General features: G+C 41.3%; 1 protein-coding gene across 6 annotated transcripts in view; it reads left to right on the top strand.

The window, feature by feature from the left end:
• Window positions 1-19,294, top strand: part of dennd1b (DENN/MADD domain containing 1B) — a 102,826-nt gene that overhangs the window by 55,542 nt on the left and 27,990 nt on the right. For all 6 annotated transcript variants that reach the window (XM_018695390.2, XM_018695381.2, XM_018695372.2 and 3 more), the window contains 4 exons: window positions 5,098-5,198; window positions 7,313-7,358; window positions 9,019-9,120; window positions 17,926-18,051. In XM_018695390.2, the coding sequence (XP_018550906.1) occupies window positions 5,098-5,198; window positions 7,313-7,358; window positions 9,019-9,120; window positions 17,926-18,051 (375 nt within the window). The remainder of the gene's footprint in view (window positions 1-5,097; window positions 5,199-7,312; window positions 7,359-9,018; window positions 9,121-17,925; window positions 18,052-19,294) is intronic.

The following is a 19,294-nucleotide window of genomic DNA, read 5'->3' as shown; positions in this document are numbered from 1 at the left end:
CCCACCCCACCCCACCCCAATTCCCTTCCTTTCCTTCAATAGACTTATCTCAGCCCTGTGCCATGTGTCTGACTTAACATTTGTGTTGTGCTGCTGTGGCCGTGTATGTGCATATGTGCATTGTTGTGGGTGTTTGTGTGTGTGTGTGTTTTTTTCATGCATCTGTTTGAGTGTGTCTTTTGCACGCACAGGTGTTTGTGCCTTATGCCTTATGTCTTTCTGTGAGAGAGTCAGTGACTGTGTGTGCATGTGTGGGAGGCCTGGCATTAGCTGTTGCCTGCGTTGTCCTGTGTGCCCTCTCTCTCTCTCCCCGTGCCACCTACTTGTTTGTGGCACACCTGCGTTATGCCGGGCCTGACATCGGCGTTTGTCAACAGAGGGAAAAGCAGGGCGTGGGTAATTGGGTGACTTACTCTGTGCAGGGGAGGGGAGAGGGAAAGGCTAGCGTGGCGATAAACAAACAGGAGCAACGAGGGAGAGGTGGCAACGGACAGAAGGACAGCATCGGGAGGGGAGGAAAGCGGAATAAGAAATGAAGAATTGGGATGAAAATGAGACTGGGAAAGGAGAGGAGAGAATTCAATTTGGATAGTGCGTAGGGACAGAGTTTGAGAGAAAGGCTAGTGGAGGGGAAATGAGTGTTTAAGGCTGGTGTGAGAAGGTCAAGAACAACTCTGTTGATACCATTCCTGCTGTCAAATTGAATTATGTTGCCTGCACCAGCAGCTAGTTGTCTCACACTGCACTCTCACTGTAATTGTAACATGTACAAAAAGTTCCCTCATCTGAAAAGAGTATATATGCATAGAGAATAGGTGTTGGATATATTCTCAGACTGCTAACAGGGCTCAGTTACCTTTTTACTGCCCGTTCATATGTAAAATAATATGTGAAAGTGGTGTACGTAGGCCCCACAGTAGCTGTTTCTCCATTTTCTGTCTGTGTTTCACTTCAACATGTCCAGTTGCTCAGGTAAAGAGGAATGGTGTGGGTGGAAACATACTGCTTTCTGACAGAGTCTGCAGAGCTCAGAGTTGCAGTATTGTGAAGATCTGAGGTCTCTGGTGGGTCTAGTTCTTTAAGGAAACATCACTGTTGAAGGGTTGTGTTGCTGTTAAGGCATATAGAGGGACAAGCTTATCTGAATTATGATGATGTATGAATATGGGGAGCAGGCTTGTGAGTTACCAGAGAAGTTGTTCTGCTTTTTGTTTAATTAAAAAAAAGCATATTGCATGTATACTAATTCTGTTTAAACTATGTTGTATGTTCACAGTGCAAAAATGACCATGTCAAACAAGTGTGCATGGTAAAAACACTTTTTTTGTGTGCGCTGTTGATGGACATTATTGCCCCACATGCATTTGCACAAAGGAAATGGAGGAGCTGCTCACAGCTGGAAAATATTAAAACAAATTGTAAATAGTGGTAAAACAGCTTTGTGAACACAGCAGAAAACAAAAAATAACTATTAAATCTGTGGAAAAACACTTAAATGTCTATTTTGTGAAGTTTAATTGTCAGTGACATTCCAAAGTTGCAGTTTGATTGACATCCAGCAGCGCAGCAGACATTGTATCATTTTCTTGTTGGTATTGGAAGCATTGGTCGATATTTTTAGTCAGTTTTTATTCTTGTATACTGCAAAATCATTATGCTTAGACATTTAATATGTAGTGCATACTGTATACTATAAGTATATAGTCTGGGATTGGGACACAGTAATTGACTCACACCCAGACCACATTATTGACAAAACTGGTGTGTGACCTCTTAGCTTAGGCTTACTGCTACCTACTTCAAAGTTGCAACACATTTTTTTCTTTTTACTTCATTCTTCCTTCGTCTCCCACTTTCACCTCCTCCTCTTCATCTCTTTAAGTCACTCTGTCCCTCTCTCTTTCTGTATCTATGTCCTTTATTGTCACTGAATGGATCTGGGAAAACCAGTGTTAGTATAGACACTTTCTGTCTCAGCTACAGCGCGCTAAGAAAGCTCTCAGGGCAGAACCAAAGACCTTGACTGTTTTTTGAAGCAGGCTGTCGCTGTATAATCGGTTAGCTTCTCTCAGAGGAAGGGGCAACACACACACGCACACACACCACACACATCCACACCCACCCACACACACACACACAGTGTGAGAGGCAGGCAGCCCCTCATTACCAGGCAGAGCCCTGGTCCCCGAGGACTGGACCCAGCACCTAATCCTGTATTTGTTCTTGGGGACTGTATCTGTGATTCTCCATTGAATGGAATATTAAGCACCCAGGTCTTTTGTGGAGCGTGTAAGCCATTTGGCTCCACTCATCTATTATTTATCAGCCTGGCAAATATTTTATCAGCCTTAGCCTCTCATGACCCACTCTCATGTGAAGCCCCCCTCTAAATGAAGAAAAAAAGAGGAGTACAATTTCTCTTTTTTTTCCCAATTTATCTTCCTTTTACTTTTTGCCTCATTCGTTCTAAAACCTGAACAAGGACACAGGGATTTGTATTAAGCTGAATTAGAGAAGCAAATATGTGAACTATTCCTCTGCAGTTCCCTCCAAGTTACCTTATCTCAGGCACACTGCCACCTCCATCGCTTTGGAGATAGCAAATAAAAGAAAACAGAAATCTAGATTTGCTTTATAAATCATTATCTTAGTTTCAGTATCCCCCACTCCCCTCTCAGCCAACTCCCCCAAGCCAGCCACCCAAACTGAGAAGAAGAGAAACAGAGAGAGAGAGAGACTCCTGTTTTCCCTTTCAACCTGAGAGTAAATCATGCCAGTTGGGGGACTCACCTTGAGGCCTGGTGGAGATAATTGGAGTTGGTTAGCGAGGTGTTCTGTGCCATTACCTCCTGGTACCAGCGAATGGCTGGGGCTTGTCTCACACTCCCAGAGGAGAAATACATTCGCCTGTTGGCTCACCGCTAAGTGTGTGTGTATGTGTGTGCACACGTGACTCGTGTACATATGTGTGTATGTATACCCCTAGTCGGATTGCTGACCTCTCTTCATCACAACTTAATGGCCCGTTACAGTCATTGCTGTGGAAAAGGGAGAAGGGTGTCTTGGTTTTGATAGTAGCTCTTCTACCAAGTGCTTCACTTTGACACATTAATATTCATAGCATTGATTTATTTTCAGAATTAACAAAAAAAACAAACTGTTTGCCAGGGAATTAATCCTGACAGGAGCGTGGCATTGTTGTGTTTTATTTGAAGACGGCAGGCAGCGTAAATATGCATATGCAGATACACAGAGCAAGACACCAATTAAATGTTGATTAAGTCCTAACTATTGTGGGTCTGGGTGTATGAGAGATTGCACAGAGACAATAAAAAAAAAGATCATTGCTTTTTTTTTTTGGCCGATATGAAAAATGAATGCAGTTAAACATGCAGGGAGGGAGGCACATGGACACAGACAAACACACACACACACTTTTTGATGTGAGCTTTTTCAGATGTCCGGGCTTGATGTTTGGGCTGATTGTGCGGGGTGGGGCCCCTCTTTTCTTTTTCTCTGGCAGCGGTGGTTTTCAGCCGCCAAAGCTCGCCCACTTTTGGCCGGTCAATTGTGACACTGTGTGTGTCAGTGAGCAGGGGGTCTCCTGGTACTCGCGCTTGTGTGTGTGATAGTGTGTGTCCGCTTCACACATTGACTGTGAAGCTGCAGCAGTATAACAGCGGCTGCTGCTCCGGGGTCCCGGCGGTATTGGCCTAGCCCGCAGTCTCTCTTGGCTAACTCATGTTTCATTCTTTGGCAATTTGCCCTAATGAAGTCCCGCAGGAGCCCCTCAGACCTCTGTTCTCTTTCCATATTTAATCATGTTATTTTAATCTGGGGGATGAGCTAACGCCTCTTTCTGCTGCCTTGTCTGTGTGTCTGTGTGTGTGTGTGTGTGTGTTACAGGTCATTACTATAGCTGCGTTTTCATGAGATGGGATGTCAAGAGGCGGATGCTGGCTTTAAGACACTGGGAGACTTTAATTTTATGTGTAATGTTGGTTTGACAATGTAGAGAGCCTCTTTGAAAAGGATTGTCATCTTCATGTGATTGTTTCTCATTATTTGTTTAAAAAAGAGGTTAATTATTCCATATTTTCTTTTTAATTTCTTAGTCATAGCAGTTGGGGTAATTTTGATTTTTATGGTTACTGTCAGCTGTTTTGGGCTCCTTTTGTTGCTTATGCGCAGGTCGCAGCACAATTCTTACTTTGACATTGAATTGAAAAGCAGTTAATTATGAACACAGGGATGGTATTTGCTCTTATATTTGTGTTCAAAACGGGCTAGAATCTGTACTTTAAATCATTTTTTAAATTTAGATTTGATGCCATGTGGAGGGGTGCAATAATATTGCAGTGATGACCCACTGCAACTGAGTCAGTACTGAGGAAACACTGGTTTCGTGTTCTGAGCATGTAAAGCAGCTGTTGCCTTCCTTCATGTCACTCTTTTCTATACTTTTCTTTTCGCCTCCTCATCGATCTTCCTCTCCTCTACCGTGTTTCTGTCATGAGGTTAAAGACAGGCTCCCTTCAACTGGTTGATCTCCAGCTTTCAGTCTTGTTCTTCTTTTCCTCCAACAACAGCTCGCAGGTCGTATGTACATCACAACAGCACCAGGCATGTCAGTGTACTGCCTGTTTCTGAGGGCTTTTGTTTCTGAGCAGGATTAAAGGCTAGCAGCGTGTTTGTCAGTGATAACTCAATGAAATCAAAGTACATCAACGCATCAATAAAGGGCATCGCAGCATCAGCAAGCTTGATCAGATGTGTAGATTTTTTAAAAACAGCATATTAACAGGATATTGTTTGGATGGAGGTAGATCTGTCATTCTCTGTAGTCCTTGGCAGTGTAGAAACCTAGTTTAATGAGTTGTAGAAATGTAATAGAATAACAAGAAAAGAAGGGATTCCAGTGTATTAAATGGAAATTTATTGAAATCTTTTCTCAACTTGCTGCAGTTCTTTCCAAGGGGCAGTTTTTTTTAGAGTGAAATCATTCTTTGAGCACAGAATGGTATTTTTGTCTTAGTTTTTGTGTTGTTGTGGAAACTTGCGTTGAGTTTGTCCTCTTGTTTCTTTTTCTTCCTGTAGTTAACTGCATGTGTCCACGGTGCGGCTGCTATGCTCTTTCCCATGTACTGGCAGCACATCTTCATCCCTGTACTGCCCCCGCATCTTCTGGACTATTGCTGGTAAGGCTGATCACCTCTGAAAAACATACACACACACACCACACACACACACACACACACTCAATCAGGATCATTATAATAAATGTTTACATATCCCTCTCTTTTCTCTCCTGTCACTATCTCTCCTTTTTCTCATTTTCCAGCCACCTTATGACACACATGTGCACACGCTCCCACACCCACCTGACACATAGACACATAAACACGCACCATGTGTGCTGGTCATGCACTGAACTCCGCCGCTAAAGCCTCAGCATAAAAGTGCAGATGCACATGTTCGCACATTCTCCCACCCGCTCTTTTCGAGTTGTTCTCACGATTCCTCTCGTGGCTCGCCTTCTCCTGTGTGGCCCCTCAACATAATGAACAGCCCAGATCACCTTGCTCCATATTTCATGCCAGTGCTAGCTCCACACTCTCATCATCTTAGCCCTCTCAGGGGTTCATTACCACCCATCCAACGCAAATCCCACAAATCTGAATGGACTTGATTGAAACTGAATGGAGAGCAGAAGTAACAGCTCATCTACAAATCTACATGCGTTCAGGTCAACTTCAAATCTATACATGTTAAAAAAAAAAAACGCAGAGTGGGGAAGTCAGTCTATGTTAACGGAGCTGTTTTTTGTTGAATCAGTGCTGATAGCTCACACAGTACAGGGCTTTACCATGAAGGGACACATCAGCTTTAAAAAGCTATTCATCACTGACAGTAAAATGTGATTTTCAACACTCTGTGAAGACTCATCATTATCTTATTTAATCACAGGGGTGTTCTCCATGCACTGATTATGTAACTAAATAATATTACATGCTGTGTGTGTCTAGTACATCTGAGTTTCTGCTCATGCTGTGTGTGTACATGTGCATGTATCTGTGTAAATGTTCATGAAAGTCAGTACTGTGTATTCATAAAATGGAGAGGACAGCGGCTACAGTGCAGAGCTACAGGCCTGCTGTTTGTTTTGCTGTTGCTTTAAGTTGATTACAAGCCTGTGGCTTCTGAATCATTCTGGCCAGGAATACACTGACCCAAAGCTATTCGATTATTGCTGCCTCTGTAAACCTCATCATAAAAATGGTTTCTATTATTTGACTGTTTTTGTTGATTTTATTCATCTTGGTAGATGGGAATCATACTCTATGATTCAACCTCTCCTTGCCACTAACTTGCAGTATGAAGATAAATATGACATAAAAGAAGAATTACATGATAATAACCATGTAGAGTATATTTATTCAGCATAAAAAGAAAACTTTTGACACTTCAATCCTTTAGCTTTCTAAGTAGTCTTCCAAGTCTTTTCTGACTCTACCATCTTGTTTGAGAAAAACACCATTAGATGCCCTGTTGTTATGGATAATGTTATTTTTTGTCATTACGATGGATAGTAGTGGTCATAACAGTTGTAAAATTAGCATTCTTTGTATTTTTTCTGTGATGTATTTCCTGGTAAATTGTGACAGTTTTAGTCAGTGAAAATCAAAACTACTCATTAGTAAAAATTTTTTTTATCAGGTAACCTTAACTCTTTAAAACCAGTGCAGTACCACCAGATAAGTTGATAATCAGTTTTACTGCTTGTGTTAAGACATGTGCAGCAGAACTAAAATAATACAGTTCAGATTATTTTCAACACAGCTAATAGAAATTTGTTATGATGCAGTAGTTTTCACATAATTTCCAATAATTATAAAATCGTCTTGATTTCTGAGGTCTTTTTGTCTTTTTTTTTTCTTTTGTACTTTTTGTACTTTTTTGTTTTTAGTCTATAATATATAAAAATAATCATAGATGCCATCAGAAGTAATATCACAGTAAGATCGTGTCTTCAGGGCATTTAGTTTGCAGCTGTATAATACAGAGAAAAGTTACAAATCATCACATTGAAGAAACTGGAATTATCACAGTTTTTATAGCTAACAATTAATGAAATATCAAAATAATACATTTATGCAGATCGACTAAGCTGTTAATCAAAAAGTTTTTACTTTTTCAGATGGGTGTGTGTAATGTGCTGTGCTAGTGTTGCCTCCATAGATATTTCTCTACTGGAGACAGGCATCTGATATTGATATTGCTCACAGCTTTGTTTTCCTCTTTCCATCCACAGTGCACCTATGCCATACTTTGTGGGAGTTCATCTTAGTCTGCTGGAGGTACGTTAGTTATATGTGTATGCATATGAATGTGTATGGATATAAATGTACATCATTATACTCTGTGAGCATAATTATATATGCTGCTATTGATGTATACATGTGTAAACTGTATATCAGAAGTTAAATATTGATGTTTCTGAATTTGATTCAGGTATATATTAGAAAATTCAGTGGTTTTTCGTGGAAAAAAACACATTTAGGAAGGATGCTGTAAAATCTATTGTGTTGCTGCATCTGCTGTGGGGAACTGTACTCTTAATTTTGGTGTGAAATATTTAAAATTTCAGTAAGGCAATTTTTGACACCTCCAACACATTGAATCAAAAAAAGTGACAGAATGTTTTTTCCTCTTTATCTCAATCTCTTGCTTGTGTGCATTCTTAACCACAAGTACAAAAGACAGAGAGGGAAAGGCAGGAAAAGCATCTGCAAACAAAGAGCTTTTCTACTTCATTGTTAAACCCTGTGTGTTTGCTGGGGGGCAAGCCGTCACCAGCACTGCTGTTGTGTGTGAATGCATGTTGCAAGCACGCGCATATTTGCGCTTGTGTGTAAGTGTTAGTATGCTAAGTGTTTGTCTGTGTGTGTGTGTGTGTGTGTGTGTGTGTGTGTGTGTGTGTGTGTGTGTTTGTGTTTGTGAGATTGTGCAAGTGCATATGTTGTAATGCATACGTGTGTGTGTGTGTGTGTGTGTGTGTGTGTGTGTGTGTGTGTGTGTGTGTGTGTGATATTTGTCTGACAGTTGCGGCAGTGGCAGTATTTATCACACTCTGCATCCGTGACAGACCCCCTTTCCGCCACTACATAATTAGTCCAGATCAGCATGTGAGCCTCCACTGCACAGGCTGTCACAAAAGTGACAAACTAGAAATTCACACACTACGCTGTCTCCCCCCCACCCCACCCCACACCTGCCTGCATCCTGCACCACACTGAAATAATTGTTGAATTTGTCGCCATCAGGATGCACACAGCACAGCACAGCATCACTGTGCTGTTGTTGATGCATGAGGTTTTGGTGCAGTAGAAAATGTTTGCACAATCCAAATGTTTCCTCTCAGTGCCATTCTTCATTTTCTGAGCGCTTGTGTTACAGTAAAGATGTTCAAATATTTTTTTCCCTACATGCCATTTTTCATTGTTAATCGTAAAGGGGTGTGATGACAGTGTGGTTTTAAATGTGACCGCTGTGTTTTCTCCTTCCTTGGGCTTCAGGACAACAATGACTTTGTCTGCTAGGAAACACACTCTGACCAAACTAAGGATTTAAAATGTGAACTTGATTTCATGATTTAATAAGTAACCAAATTAAATTTTCTTTATTACTTTATTGTTCAAAATATGCCAAACACACAGGAATCTACAAGAAAAATTATTATAAAAAAGTGAAATAATGAATTGCTTTAGGTTGCAGCAAAAAACAAATATGTATACTTTGAAAAATTGTGAAGAATCAATACCAAATTTACTGTACAAAAACAGATTTTTAAAAGCATTTTTATTATTATACAAATGTCTACATGTATTTGACATGTTATAATAATACTTCTAGGTGGGGATTTGTTGAATATTGTGAGAGAGTGGTTAAAATAGTTTTAAATGACTGTGTCAGTTTGTGTGTAGTGTTGCTGATAACACTGCACATTTCCTTTTTTAGAGAGTACGCAGTCGATCACTGGAGGATGTGATCATTCTGAATGTGGATACCAACACCCTGGAGAGTCCCTTTGATGACCTGCACAACCTGCCCAGTGATGTGGTGAGTCACACACAGACACACATACGCACCTTCCAGAGCTTCTCAACCTTTATTGTCTCATTACAAACGACACACAGAAGGTTCATTTCCTCTTTCACTTTGAGACTCACTTGTCCTTCAGTATACTCTAATACTTGTAAACACACACTTGTGCTCACATGCGTGCACACACACACACACACACACACACACACACACAGAGAAAAAACATACAGACAAATATACACACAGACGCATGCAGAAACTTGTCAAAGTACAGCTCTGTCCCCTCCCCACATCATTAATGACTGCAGTACTGGCTCCTCATATTGTCGCTGTCTAAAGTAAACTCCCGCCGCGTCGTATGACGCTTGAAGGCAAACAGCATTCCCCGACCATCAGAGGCTTGTGGGAAAATGTGCAACTCCTTTCCCTTCATCTCCATCCATTCTAATCATTATTTCACAAAGTCTTGCATTTCTGCCTGCCCACTGGCACGTTTCTGAGAACGAGAGATAGGAGGAGGGAACAAGGCAGAGAAAAGAAAAGAAAAGGCAGAGATGGGTGATTTTCTAGGGGGAGAGAGTGGGAAGAAGGGGGCCAATTACCAGTGTGGGCAGTGAAGCCACCTGCCAGCGCATCGTCTCTTTAATTAATGGAGCACTGACGCCGGTCAGTGCTACAGGAAGCATCACCACAGCGTCAGGGTCACTCGCACATTCACACACATTCATACGCGCACTTAAACACAGGCATACACAAACATTTAGAGCAACACACTTGCTTGTCCTCCCTGTTTTTGTCAAAGCAGGAATCTGTTTGTTTAGCTGTTTTTCTGGGTGTGTGTATTAAGGCTCCTCGGTGAGGCACTGAGGCCCTGCTGTGGCTGTGGACGCGCTATTACCCACGCTGCTAACAGTATATACTCACCTTCCACTGCCTACCGGACTCCTGCCCAAACAGCAGTATATAATTCAATCCACTGCCCAGCAGACTCCAGACCTTCTCACACTCCCACACTTCTTTGGTTTTCCTGAGTGTGTATGAATGCCTCCTTACTACCTGCAATAGTGTGATCTTTCCTACATTTTATAGCATTTTCTGCCTACTTTTTAGCCTGTTTGCCTGCCTGCCTTTTCGCCTGCCTGGCTGCCTGGCTGCTTGAGTTTCATGACACCTGTCTGCGTTCTTGTCTCTCTCTCTCTCTCTCTCTCTCTCTCAGAGTACTTACTGCCAGCACGGACGTTTCTTGCACCCGCTGTTTGCTTCTCAGGCTTCCTTGCCTGTGTGCCTGTCTGGCTTCAGTACCTTCCTCTCACTTCCTGCCTGCTTGCTTTTCTGCACCCAGGGACTCAAGTCCTAAATTAAACTGCAAACAGAGTTTGTCATAAAAAGGAGTCAGGGCTTTTGAAAAGCGACAGAAGCAGAGAGAAAAGCCTTTGTCTTTGCCGTGTGATAAATTAAGTGGCAGGCTCAGAGCCTTTTTGCTTTGATCCCCCACTCACCATTTTTCCTGACTAATGACAGAACATAGCCCGCATATCATGTCAAATTACAGCACCTGAAACAGAAGCTTCACTGGCATTAATATATTTATTGTAACAAATTGTTGTTGTTGTTTTTATCCCTATTCTTTTTTTTCCCTGTCTCTTCTTATCTTTTCACCAGGGCTAGTAGATTAATAAGGAAGCAAGCAGGTACTAATTGAGTGGAATTCCAGGTCTCTTGTTAGTTTGCTTGTTAGTGATGAGGACATGCCACATGGCATTTGATGTTTGTGTTTACACACACGGAGATGTTTGAGGCATTGTGCTAGTTTGTCAAACAGAGGCCTGAAATCTTGATTAATGCTGAGCAATTCTCTGCCTGAGCTGAGCAGCCGTGTTGTTTCCGAGCTATTAAAACCACTCTTCATTTCTCTCTAATTCTCACTGTAACACTGGCTACTTAACACTCAGGTTGTATTCAGTGTGAAACAGAAGACCTGAGACTTAAGAAGTAATGATTATTCTCACCTTAAAAGCCCAGCATCACTTTGTATGAATATATAAAAGCATGCAATAGATTAAAGGGTAAAGGCCACAGGTTTTTTTTTTCTTTTTGTTTTGCGTATTTCAAGTCCTAACTAAGAGGGAAAACAAAGTACTCTGATGTTGATTTAAGCAAACCTTAAGAGATCCATCTAATTATGGCAGTGTAGGCTGTGAGCACATGTGGACTCTATTACGTGGCTCGGCTGACCAGTGGCCGTGCTTTTAGCAGGTTCAGAGTTCACAGTTGTCCTGAATTAGCCGCCCTCTTTCAGACAGGACCCCTACACCGGCTCCACTAGTGCACGCCCCTTAATGGTCTTTCCCCATAATTTCACACATAATATTTTAGATTTATTGACTATTACAAATGCTACCATGCCAGTAGCGGTTCTGTAAAAAGGAAAGATCTGAATAAGAGAGTAATTGGTAACTGGTCAAAAAAGGATGCAACAATCTTCTGGGAATAACTTTTGGCATTTTTTTTTTATTGGAACATCACATGAATCAGAGGTTCAACATTAATTGTGCTTTTCGTATAGATTTGTCTTCTTAAATGTTCAGGGCATGTTTTCACAGTTAAGAGTAATTAATAACATCATTCTCTTTAATTTTTTGTTTTTAGTGTATTTTTTTCCTCCTTGAGTGTTTTCTAGTTGTAACATGCATAACATCTATTGAATATCAGTCTAAACATTTCCTATTTTAACCAGTATATTTTAGTATCTTTGTGTATAAAATAATCGAGATTAAGGAACTTTTTTGTTTGATTTTCCGTAAATAAACACTGAAAGAAATAGATAATTTGTTTTATTTTATACTGTGTATTTTTAGCAGGATTTTGCATATTTTAAGTTTAGTTAAGTTGAACTGAAAGTTCCAATAGTTTTCACCCCATTAATAAATCATATTAATCTCACAGAGACTGTGCTTGTGTCAGTAAAATCAATGTGTTGACAAGCATGCTGAAAAGAAATAGTCAATAAAAAAACTGTAGTTTTTTCCTGAAAGATCAAGGTATTTTTGTTTCTTTTTCTGAGATCCACAGTTCCTCTTCCACACAGAGATAGTGCTGATAAAGTTATAATTGGCTTTTTTTGGTTGGTGGAGCTGTTTACCACGCTAGTCATTAAAAGTATCCAAGAATAGCAAATTAGGAGTCTGTTAATTCTGAAAACAAACAGTGTGTGACTGAATCAGATTTGTATTTGATCCCCGCAATTGATCTCAAACCAATGACGGAAGATTTTTTTTCATGTATTATTCTTTCTGTGCCACATATTCAAGGTGAGGTGCTACAATGCAGCTTACATCTTTATTTTCAGATGCTTTCTTTCACATCACAGCCTAATTCCTTCTATTCTCCTCCTCTCTGCCTCTCGCTACTTTGCTGACACCGTGTACCCATACATTCCAAGCCTTCATACATTTGATCATTTGTATTCCCAATCAAGGGGGAAATTTACAGCGTACACTCCTACTTCCTGTATTTCAAGCCTGCATTTGGAGGTTTACAAATGAATGAGGGGGTTGAGGTTGTGTCTGCGCGCCTCTCCTGAGATCACCTGGCACACTTAATCAAACATCGCAGCTTTAATTTGGTGTTCAGTTTCCGACGCTCCCCAGAAAACAACATCTACATCATCATCTACAACAGAGTACAGCCGACAGCAGCAACACTCACACACGCAGATGCACAGGCACACACAGAGACACCTACACATTCTCGGCCAGGAATGTTTATCAATGACACTCAGATCTAGTTCAGGAGTAAACTTTTGCTACTCACAGATTTTGGTCTGTCCACCAGATCTCCCCAGTTTTAGTCTAGATGCCACGTGTGTTTCATTTCACTGGTGTCCTCCCAGTATAGCGGAGCCATCTACAGTAAAGCCCCTCTGATGCTGTGCTAACTACATGGTAGCTCAGTGCTGGGAATGTTATTGCTCCACCTCAGTTACATACTGTACTTTACCAGAAACGGTCTCAGTGCTACAACATATAGTAACACTCTCAAAGCGAAGTGTCTCATTTCTGTTGTTGTTGTTATTGTTGAATCCGTTCTTTACTGAGTCCAAATGTCGAGATCTGCTCATTTTGAAGCATTTTTTGACGGGTTGCGATTGTTTTAAATGGCGCTGAACTGATGCACACACTCTCTCCGCAGTGTTAGCAGCCCTTCATTTACTCATGTGGAGTTTAAAAGCTGCACTTCATTTTCACATAGTCGTTCTGCCGGCGGTTCGCTGTGGATTAGGAGTCAAAAAGGGAGAGCAGCATCACCCACTGCGTTAGTTATTGAAGTGAGAGATGACATTTAGCTGTAGTTAATTATGTATGCAAAACTCAACCGCTCAGCTGCTATAAGAGGTCAGCTTGACAAAGTAACCCCACACCGGGGAGAATCTCGTGGCAATGAGATAGCCCTATTAAAACACACACACACATAGACTTTTTCTCCCCTTTGCTTTCTCACTCTTTTTCCATTTTGCCTGACTAATGTATTGTATTGCATGTGCCTTACTGCAGATCAACATACTGTATGACTAAGAATTATGTCTCACTACACGTCTTAATAGTCTATCTATTCTAGTCTTTCTCTATTTTTACATATTTATTTCATCCCAACTCTTTGCTAATTTAATATTCGCTGAAGTTATTTTTACTATCTTACCTCAGGCTTTTAGTTAGTGATATTATGTGGTTAGTTATTAAAACTCCACCCCATCAACTTAAGCAATATTCCCATAATTGTGCGGTTTTATCTTAAGACTGAAAAAGGGAGTTCAATTTAAAAAAGCAGAAAATATCTCCTCTTTATTTTAAATTGAATGAATGAATGAGTTTTCTTGTTTCCAAATTATGTGCTCTTCGTGTACACGTATATATGTGCATGTGTGAGAATATATGCCGGCTGTCTGTGTGTCTTTGTTCAGATTTGCGTGTGTGCGTGTGTTTTTGTGTACGTGTGCATGCATGCGTGTGTGTGTGTGTGTGTGTGTATACAGTTCAGACTGCAGCACATCAAAAGAAAGTGGGAGATTTTCATAACTATTTTTTTCTTTGTAGTTCTTTAATTGCGTCCCCATGGCTTTCTTTCCCTGGACAGAATCTTAAACAAAACATTCTTTTTTTGTGAGAAGAAAACCCAACTTTTTATTTATTTATTTTATTTTTTTTAACAACAGACAAGTGTCAGGGTCGTTATTTGGGAGGGGTTTTTTATGCTCTAGTGAAAATTTAGTGGAAAATTCTAAATATATACTCATAGTTTTCTGTGTAACTTTTTCTTTCATTTACAGAATTTTATTTACTTAATAGTAAATATAATATTGTCAGCCCAGCTCCTACATTTTGGCATGATTTTTTTTTCAGTTTTTTTGTTTAACCATTAACCAAAAGTGGAAGTTAATTATTTGTCTAGTAGTTAATTAACAGCAGTGACCAGGCTTCATATGTTGTATGGTTTATCCGTTTATATCATCACTTTTTATTGAAATATTGCTTGTTTATGCACAACATTAAGTGTCAGGTTGTCAGGCTGATTTTTATAGTGGAGTAGTAGGAGTTATTCTGTGTATTCTGCAAATGAGTACGATATGAGCTGAGATCTGTTTGAGTAGTGCATCGAGGCATTGTGTGTGCGTACACATGCACAGACACTCACACCTTCACACAGATGCCTGGTGTCACCTACAGTGGTATCATCCCTTACAGTCAGGCGGGGATCATCATTGCACCTGCTAATTACCATCTCCAGCTGGAGAGTTAAATGGAGATCTGTTCTATGTCTGACCTTTGACCCCATGCTCTTTATGTGACGCACTTCAAACCCTGTTTGGGGCTGGCTGGGCTGGGCCTTAATGAGGCCCCATGTCTGCCCTCTGTGGGCTGTGCGCCTTGGATGCCCTGCTTTCATCCCCGACCATCTTCCCTTGATGTAAATTGAAAAGATCACAGCTATGGGGAGAAGACCTGTACTGGAAAAGGCCTCTCTGCATAGATTATGAATATCATAACTCAACAGTTTTTTTTCCTTCCTCTCCCCCAACCACCCACTCCTCTCTCTCTCCTCCTGCCACCCCTTCCCTGTACAATGCTATAGTTCTAATTGGACCCAATGGGGGACTCTCTTCCTTTGATCTCATCACCGCCACTGTGACTTTACACTAAAAAATGTCACTGCCAAATAGGGTTATCACCTGTAGAGCTTGGCCTTCCTCTGATGCCTGTACGCATCTCGTTAGCTTCACTCAAACTGTAGAAGTTAATTAGTTTGACAGAGCTATTACCGTGGAGGCATACCTGATGATTGTGGTGTAGGCGCCACGTTCAAAATCCAATTACCAAACATACATTTTTTGTGTGTGTGTTGGATATGTGAAGGAGAGTGTGCTTTGCTTTTCTATTAGGAAAATGCTGTTCTGGTATTTGTCATGCACTGCCACTATATTTATTATATGTGCCAAATTAATCACCAAATGTGATTAAAGAAGAATTTTTTTTATCATGCTTAATTTTTCTTGTGAATATTCGTGAAACTTATCACTTTATCACCCATTTTTCTCAAACACTGTGAAGCAATACACAAAGTGATTGTGTCCCCACCTCATTAAAAAGTGTTTGCCACTGCACTGCTCTCACCCGTTCAAAGCTGCTGTACAGAACTCTGTGTGCAGAGTAAACGCCGCTATCCCGTCTTCTCTGACAGTCTTTGGGGTATGCCTCCCCCTCTTAGACTGACATTGTGTTCGCTTTGATTCTCCCCCCGAAAAAGACAGTTTAATGATTTGCAAGGATGAAAAAAATCAGTGAAAATGCACATAAACATGAAATATTAATTGCAGAAAGGGCTTTACATAAACATAAAAGCATTTAGCACAATGAGCGAATATGGAGATGACACTTGTTAATTTAACCGTGATAAACTTTCTATTTGATGCCTGGGAGCATTTGCAATGGCAGCACGGGGACGTTGTGGAGAGTGAGAAAGCCCAGGGGAGAGGAATCGACGCTGTTCATTTTGTCTTTGTCCCAGTTTAAAACTGCCACTCTCTCTGTCTCACTTTCTTTCTTTTCTCCCTCAGCCTCTGTGTTCCTTTCTGCCTGTCCTCTGAATGAGCTGTGCTAACACTTTGCTTCTCCTCCCTGAAGTTCTCCAGATAGGCTAATTGCAGCCACCAGACCGTGATATCCCTCCAACGCTGCAGCTTCACAGCATGATGCATTTGGCCACCTCTGATTGAAATAGACCTGATCAAAATTTTATCACATTACAGAGTAACTGGAGCCATTTAGTGGTAGATTCAACCTCTAATTTTTCCCTGCTTTCATCTCCTCTTCCGTGTCTTGCTTGACAAAGTTGGACAAACCAGATAGAAGCAATACATGAATACCCGACACATACACTGATCGCAGAACAGCCAGAGCACACACCACTAAATGTTGCACCGTATTAGGAGGTGATTGAATGGACTGGTGAAATATGCAGTGCAGTGTTAAGTCTAATAGGCAGACTGCTAACCAAAAATGTTAATTTACTCTGATCCTGGTGTTTTCATACTCACTTTTATCTGCTCTACATGTGCAGTCAGGTTTCTCACCCCATATTCATATGAAGTTAAGAAGGTAGAGCATCCTTACCTGGAAAACTTTGGCTAATCTGCCCTGAGCAAGACACTGGATCCTTACTGGCCACAGGCACAGTTCTTTAGGCAACAGACTTCTGAATTCTTTGTGAAGAGATTAAGCATTCATTTTAGCATTTTTTGCCTATTAAATGTTGGTATATAATATAGAATATACAACAAAACAATGGATTATTCAGAGATGGACTACAATTAATCTGTTTTTCACTAATTGAGGTTGAAGGTTGAACTTATAGGTTTTCTTTTAAAATTATGATTCGAGCCCGTGCAACTGTTATCAGCCCACACCAAACTACATTACAGTAATCTAGACCTCCTATGCAACCCAGTCGTGCTTTTGTGCTAAGCTGGCACAGCCCACACAGAGAGTGGCAGTCCCTCGCTATCTCTGCCTCCTCCTCGCTCTGCCACAACACAGTCAGACTACTGCTGAGCAGGTGAGGAGAGCCTCTTGACAACTTCCTTCCCAGACTCCCCAGGGCCCGATGGCCAGGGTGAATCTTTTGTCATCCTAAAACAAGCTCGGGCCTGCTGCTTCTCCACTCTCGCCTGGAGTCCTGGAGACAGAGCCGGGAGAGAGAGGGAAAATAATTAAAGGCATTTTATGTCAAGAGTCCTCTTTCTAGAGGGAGTCCGGGAGAGCCAACAGGGGAGGGGAAAACAAGAGGACTGGAAAGAAAGAGGAGGGGAGTAAGAAATGGAGGGAGAAGCAAAGGGAGAAAAAAAAAGCAAGAAGGTGATGGGGAGGAAAGCGGGGGTGGCAGCATGGAGAGAGAGAGAGAGGGTGAAAGAGAAAGAGTGAGGATGCGAGTTTCCATTTCCTCTCTGCTGTCCCCTCCCCATCGCCACCCCCTGTCCTCTGCTCAATTAGCAAAGCAGCAGGTGCTCCCAGCAGCACAACAGATAAGCTTTGAGGAAAGGCTGAAGCTTTTCCCTTTCTTTTCTTTCCTTTTTGAGATGACCTGCAAATGTGATACTTCACACCCAGAATGGGCTAGCTGTTTCCTCCACCAATTTCAGAGGTGATAATTTAACTTTTACCCCTCCATCTTTCCCCCCCTTCTTTCCTCCCTCCCTCCCTCCCTCCTTCCATCTCTCTGTCTCTCCCCTTTTTCCTCTCCTGCATTCTCTCTTTATGTTTTCACCAGGTGTCCTCTCTGAAGAGCAAGCTGAAGAAGCAGTCAACGGCGACAGGAAGTGGTGTGGCGAGGGCCTTCCTGAGAGCGCAGGCCGCTCTGTTCGGATCGTACCGAGATGCCCTCAGATATAGACCAGTAAGGATCCAGTGTCATTAAACACCACGCTGATCTTGAGTGATAGCATCCCTTTGTTATAATAGGGCACCTTTTCTCTGTCCTCTAGAGGTTTATCTATCTGTTAATTTTGGGTTTAAATGTCCTTTTTTGAAATACCTATGTGTGTGTCTCCACCATGCCAATACTATAGAGGTACATTAAATTTTGTTAATTGTGCTTAGAGCACTATCTCTTCATAATCAACAGGGAGCGTACAAACAAACTGTATATAACTACTGCATATCAACAAAGCTTATACTTCTTTGGATTGTATTTAAATAACAAAACAACCTGTAGAGTATACAGGTCACAGAAGTATTCGCAGACATGAATATTTGCTCTCCAGAATGTGTAGTGATCTCAGTTTGGTTGAACTAAATCAAATTTCACTGGCATGTGGTTAGACTGGGGCAGTCTTGACTGAAGGTAAAAGGAGTGTTTTCAGTCAGAGCGCAGAGCTAAGGTGGGCCTGTCTGAGGCAGTGAAATGTCAGAGGAACTGAAAAGAGTCAGGACGTTCCCTTTGAAGATCCCTTTTAGCCACCTTTGGTGTTTTACTCTCCTTTACTAAGCCCCCCTAACATTTCTTTTCTATATCTCTTCTGCTTATCAAGTCTGAGTCAGAGCAGAGCAAACTACAGCATGTCCTGTTTGTCAAATAGCGATCCCTTTGTTCCTTTGGCTTTGAGATTAATTGGACTTTGTGGACTACCGGAGTCAAGATGCTACATTATTGATGCTGTCTTTCTTTTTTCTGTATACAGACAGTATACGAACAAACTGCCTCCCCTCTGACATAAGCACTGAGACTCGGTGTGTGTGTGTGTGTGTATGTGTATTCTTGTGTGTGAGCACAACACGCAGTAAATTCTCAGTTCACTCACGCTCACACTGTTTTCTTTTAGATGGGAGCTGCGTAAAACCCTTGGAGTTTACATACATGCACACGCATAAATATGCGCAGACTGCACATCTGCGTTCATGAAGATACTCATGATACTCCCCATGTTTTGATATTTGCGGAATATCACTCTGCCAGTCATTGTTCCAAGCTGAGGAAAAGATCTTCCTCGACAGAACTGAGCCAAGCGCTGTGGTTCACAGGCCCATATGCCTCAACAGAAGGAGGGGTGTGGATGCTTGGTGGGAGTCTTGCTGAGTTGTAAATGAAACAATACTGGAAAATGATAATGAGTTGAAAAGCAATCAGCTGATTAGAACAA

This window comes from Lates calcarifer, linkage group LG17 (genome assembly GCF_001640805.2).
Source record: "Lates calcarifer isolate ASB-BC8 linkage group LG17, TLL_Latcal_v3, whole genome shotgun sequence".
Lineage (NCBI taxonomy): Eukaryota > Metazoa > Chordata > Actinopteri > Centropomidae > Lates > Lates calcarifer.
Note: the sequence above shows the minus strand (reverse complement) of the source record. Positions and strands in the feature narration are given on the sequence as shown.